At 33.5% G+C, this 6,000-nt stretch overlaps 1 protein-coding gene across 1 annotated transcript; it reads right to left on the bottom strand.

Annotated features, from left to right (window-relative positions):
- LOC106661506 (selenoprotein M-like) lies at window positions 1–5,150 on the bottom strand. The gene is made up of 4 exons (XM_014384961.2): window positions 4,880–5,150; window positions 1,837–1,907; window positions 888–957; window positions 1–695 (listed from the first exon to the last, which is right to left on the bottom strand). Exons 1-4 carry the CDS (start codon window positions 4,982–4,984, stop codon window positions 597–599), a joined length of 345 nt encoding a protein of 114 aa, XP_014240447.1. The 5' UTR covers window positions 4,985–5,150; the 3' UTR covers window positions 1–596.
- Between the last annotated feature and the right edge of the window lie 850 nt (window positions 5,151–6,000).

The raw sequence follows: 6,000 nt of genomic DNA, 5'->3' as shown, positions 1-6,000 counted from the left end.
TTATTTTAAAATCGTTTATTACTGCTGTAGTTGAAGAGCTTATAATTTATAATTATGTACTTTTGAAAGTTCACACGACCTATCTTATTATAATAATTTAGCCCAATCCACTTTTAAATACACAAAATATTCTTGTAAAATTAGTACAAATTAGCAAACTGTTGGCAAAACCTTCTATTATTCAAATTACAAACATGCTTATGTTTAAAAGTATAAATAATCCATCACAAGTTAATAATATAAACTAATAATTAAATAATTAAAAAACATGTATAATTTTCTTACTCAATTTTCAAGTTGATGGGGTAAACAAGCTACCTGGTAACCAAGGAATGACTGCATTGATTCTCTACAATATTCGTTCAAAAACAAATCTTGACCTAAGTTTATGACTTTAGAAAACTCAGTACAAAAATAAATGTATATAAATATCTAAGTTATTTTACAAAATTTAATTAAAATAAGTCTAAATCGTTATACAGAATGTGAAATTTTCTATTTCAATCAGAAACACCCAAATATAACTAAATTTCAAATTAATGGAGATTGAGATAGGTCAATAATCAAAAATGTCGTTATATTTACAAGAAATATGTTCACAATTCATTTTTCAGCTTTTTAGTAAATCCCCAGTCTTGTAATAACTCATTGCACTGTGTCCTAGTGAGCTCCCGGAGAGGAATCCTTTTCAACTCCTGAAATTTGTTTAAATAAAAAAATTAGTTAATCAGTATTATAAATTATTTTAATTGATTTATTGTTTTTTATGCAAAGTATGGTAGAGTTGGAAAATTAGTGACACAAGCAGGACTCGATCCCATGACCTCCGGGGTACTGATCCTGTACTCTTGACACTATATATATTACAAATGATATTCTATTGTTACCTTGTATTCCTCAGTAAAAAGGACCAGTTCTGGTGGAGCCCTTGGCGTATTTTTAAACACCACTCTTTCACTGTTAATGTAATAAAATATTCCTTCATTCTTAATGGTTTCAATTGAAAGTACAATAATTCTTTATTAGGCTAAGCCCCATTTTGAAAGTCTTGTGACTTATAGTTTAACCTTTCATATTCTTACATACTTAAATCTAAGTATTTGAACTGTATTCGCTTAATAATCAATAAAACTTTTTTTATTTTTTTATTTATTTATTTTTTTTTTATTTTGCATATTAGCCATGACGAATTCTTATATATGTTGTTCCAATTGGGGGTTATCGAGAAAAAAGGGCCAGAGGCGACGGTGGGAATCGAATAAAACTTTAGTGTGAAAGAAGAAAATCTCAAATAATTAAACACCAAAATTATGTTTGATTAAGTTTGTACATCAATAATGGCATATGACTAACATAATAAAAAGCTAAAATATTCTTGCAAACAAGAAAATTTATAAGCAATTAAATAACAGAACATTTTATAAGCATTTTTGCTTATTTTATAACAAATAACTATAATGTATGAAAAATAGAAACTAATTTGAAATGTGCAAAAAGGTTTTTAGAGGGACAATAAAATATCAATATTTCTGCCCACTTAAGTGAACATTAATGCAGCTTGGTTGCTTCCGATCAAATTTGGTTGTCTATTCTCTCTGTCAGACTTGTTTGTGACTTTTTGCCATCTTCAGTGATGGGTGCATGGTCACAATTTAATAATATTATGCTTCAACCTTCTTACACACTGACCAACCATTGAGATGACAAAATGTCAGAACACCTGTCATACCGAAATGATGACAAGGAGAAGTCTCACAACATAAATTAATTCTTAAAAAAGATATCCATGATTAACTTTGGTTTTTGACCAGTATAGTTGAAATTTTGAAAGGATACTACAATGGGACATCATCAAAAATGAAACTTTTGACATCAGGAAGATTCCGAAGAGAACAACCACTGCAACTCTGCAAACAATTACAATATTATAAATTTAAAAAAATCTGTATTATTACTTTTACATTTAACTATTTATGTAAAACTAATTTAACATATTTTTCATAAAGATTGGTTTATTCATTTTTCTTCCTTCAGAGAACCTTATAAGCTTATTTCAGGTCCTACAACAGTGTTGAAGTCATGGTTTGAACTCTGATATTTCTTTAAACAAAAAAAGCATTTAGAACTTTGCTGTTTTCTCTTAAAATTGAGTTTGAATGTTAAATTATGGTTCTTCATTCAATCCTATCCTCAATATTAAGAGGGCAAGACTGATTTTGTCTTGAAGTGGCCAGTGGACATCTGCCTTTCTGAGGCCTGTTCTGTTCAGGAAGCACAGGATGGCCTGTTTTTATGTCAATTTAATAAATATTTGATAGATTTTTGATTGAAGTGGCTAAAGAGCCATATTCTAAATACAAGTTATAGCTCATGACCTAAGTCCCTGCCTTCATACTTTTTATGAGCTTCCATTGCATATATAATGACTTTTTTGAAATTGATTTGTATAAGCTCAATTCTGCACATGGATATACATACATACATGGACTGAGCTTGTCACTCCTCATAGTCAACTGGCAATTTCAGCTTTTGCACTTTATAATAATGCAGGCATTGAGAATCACCAACTTCAGGGTCAGACCTCGGTCTTATTCGTCCAATCCCCCCTTACTATCCACTCTATTCTAAAGACGGAGGCAGCCAAAAAATAAATAAAAACACTCAATTAATTATACACAATTTTTTCAAAATAAAAAATTTGCGTCACAGGCGGGATATATGTATGTTCGTTTTGCCTAATGTACTGGACTTTAGAAAACAACTGAAATGTATACCAGTAGATGCAACACACAAATACTTCGGACCTTCTAACACAGGCGGGATTCGAACCCACAACTTTCAGCTAAATACCCTTACAATTGGAATAAACGGGGAGTCGAAACGGGAAGTTTGTGGCATGAGCGACCGAAGTGACAGTAGCTCAAGTGGTATTTAGCCACTATTTAGCTGAAAGTCGTGAGTTCGAATCCTGCCTGTGACATGTTTCATTTTAAAAAAAATGTGTATAATTAATTGAGTAATTATATAATTAGGAATAAGCTGATAAAAATAATTAAAAAGTTAGTAGAAATAAAAACATTTTAAACCATTTTTGGTTGTCTCTGTCTATAAAATAGAGTGGGTAGTAAGAGAAAAACATAAATTTTGATAATAACCTACTGAATAAAAATAAAAGTAACAATATTATCAAGATTTGATAATATAGTTTTTTATTTATTATACTTCTTAAATATATTCTTTCATATTTCAATAAATTCATTCAGTTAGGGTAGTTGGAATACTTGATACTCTTCCATCACCCTCCACACATATTATATAACTAACCTAATTGAGGGTTTGTGGGGTTCTCAATATTCTGCCAAGGCCATTGTGCTCTACACATTCACTTCAATAAATACATTCACTCTCACCATACATTAGGGACTCAAAACACTATCACACTACTTTATACAGTAAAACAAACATTCCCTTCAAGAATTAGAACAGGGGACCTAAATACTTGCTGCCATGCTCAAGTATAATTCTCATATCGGGTGGCATTCGTACTCTCAATCTGGAGCCACGGAATTGCACTTTTAAAATAGGCGGGACACATCAGGCAACTTTTCTTTGTAGGCTGGACACAGCAGCAATGAATGCAGGCTTTGGCCCAAAAGAGAGTGTCAACCTTGCATGGCCTATCCTTAATCAGTTGAGGATGACCCTTCTTCTATAAGTCAGGTCCTCCGAGGGCCACTTATCAACAGGGCTCCTGATACACAAGAGCTTCTCTGCCGACCTGCCCATAGGTACTACCACTTTCTTTTATGCATTTTTAGCATCACAGGGCCAGATCACGGTTAAATCCAGAGGTTTGGGATGCCTCAGCTGCCTCGTCTGCCTTTTCTTTACCTTCCAGATGTGTGACTAGGGACCTAGACAACATCACTGTTTGGCTGAGATGCTATAGTTCATGGATATTTTCAACAATAATACAATGAGAGGGTCAACAGAGGACCTGTCACGGAAAGCAGTGAGCAAGGGAGTCACCTCAAGCACATACCAAATATGGTCTTCTAATAAATTTTGGAATTTTTTTGTGGTCATTACCACTTTTTTTAAAACTTCATTATGGATACAGGAACTGGAGTTGGTCCCCCTAAGCACTGCAGCTTTCTAGCTTATATTATATTACTTCTTAGTCCATTTTGGGGGCTTGGAACAACAGGTGTGTAAATTGAGCCCCTGGTGTTCTTAAATCAAAGTCAATTAAAGAATGAATTTAGAGTTGCTGAGATCCAATCCCGCCCCGGACCTTCTATTGATGAGTGCCGACTTTCATTGTGGGACTAGTCAAGAGCCTGATGCTTAACCACTCATCCACTGAGTTGTGAAGTCGTGCATAATAGTCATGGTGTCCAAGGGAATATTGACGTTTCTATCTAAGTTGAGTTGTTTTTGCCATCATAAGTAGCTTATTATATGAGTTTATGTTCAACTGATTTAGATCTGTGGTAGGTAACACATCTTCACAGCAGCAATCAGTGTAATTCTCATGGCACCCAAAAAAAACTAAGAGTTTCATATATTTTTGACTGCATCATCGGACTGACCACTCATGTACAATGTTCAATGGTACATCCTGAATTGTTTGCCCTTGCTTGCAACATGAGTACAACTAATTTTGCCTTTTCCCTGGATATATGCAGAGGTGGTATGTCTAAGCCAGGTTTAGTTAGAATCGCAAGACTGGCCTATTTACACATAAATTTAAGTTATATATTAGTCAACCACAACGAACGAAAAATCAATCAACCATTCCTTTCAAAATAAAAACGTTCGTTTTTCTCGACTCGACACTTGAAATTATTTCAGAAAGGCAGGTTTTGTTCATTTTTACCTGAATTTCTGCTTTGGCGACCGCCTCGGTGATTTCAGAGTCGTAAGTTGACAATACCAAGACGACACAGGCAAATAATGTGCCCAGTTTAATAAAATGAATCATTTTTGTTTTATTCAGCCAAATTATGATTCAAAAGTATTGCAAATTAATCTAATTATATAAGAAATAAAGTATAAATGAAGCGACGACAAAAAGAAATGGAAGAAAACCGTTAACACGTCGCAAGTGATAAGGATAAAGGAACGTCCTTGCTAAAACATAAATACAAACTACAAAGTGATTAGAATCCTGCTACAAAGAGATACGTTGTTGGATCGATGGTTGGTCGACCATCGATGCCTTATTATGTAAGTGTAAGATATTTTAATTTTTAACTTTCTAAAATCTATACGTATATTTATTTATTTAAGGGGCTAGCCCACGTAAATGTAACAAAAGTAACAGTTTACAATGTAAACTAATATTTACACACACAAAAAATTATACAACGTCTAGAAATGCACTTTTATAAAATCTGGGAAAAATAAAAATTAAACTAATAACAAAAATAAAATATAATTAAAAATATAAGAAATTAACAATTTAATTAATTTGATAAAAGTAACAACTACAACAACGATGACAAAAATAATACTAATAATACAAAATAATAACGAAAAATATGCAGTAAAGGATTTTTACCAGTTCCCAAAGCTTTTTCAAGGACAACTGTATGTATCCTTCAGGCCTGGGCTTTTCCTGTCCCAGGGGGAGGAATTTTTGCCAATTTTGCTTCTTCCTGGCAATATCTGCACAGACAATTCTGCTGCTCTGAGTCTATACATATGCTTCTGGAGTCAGCAGAGCCAGTTAGCAGTCAAACTATTATTCTAGTCTTACACGTCTTAGGATTTACTAGTTCTGCCATTAGTTTCTGCAATGGTCCTTTGATGAACTTTTTCACATGCCTCTGTCCTGGGCTACATTCCCTTATTTTCAATACATAGTCTGATGAATCCACGTTTTTGGCTGTTTGGTACGCCACAAAAGTATTCTGGGCCAATAGGTGTCCTCATCGAATTTTACATGGCTAATTTATCGCCCTCTTTGTTGCCCCTCTCGTTCCCATATAAGGGCAA

Source organism: Cimex lectularius, unplaced genomic scaffold, assembly GCF_000648675.2.
Source record: "Cimex lectularius strain Harlan isolate CLEC.00 unplaced genomic scaffold, Clec_2.1 scaffold20, whole genome shotgun sequence".
NCBI lineage: Eukaryota > Metazoa > Arthropoda > Insecta > Hemiptera > Cimicidae > Cimex > Cimex lectularius.
Note: the sequence above shows the minus strand (reverse complement) of the source record. Positions and strands in the feature narration are given on the sequence as shown.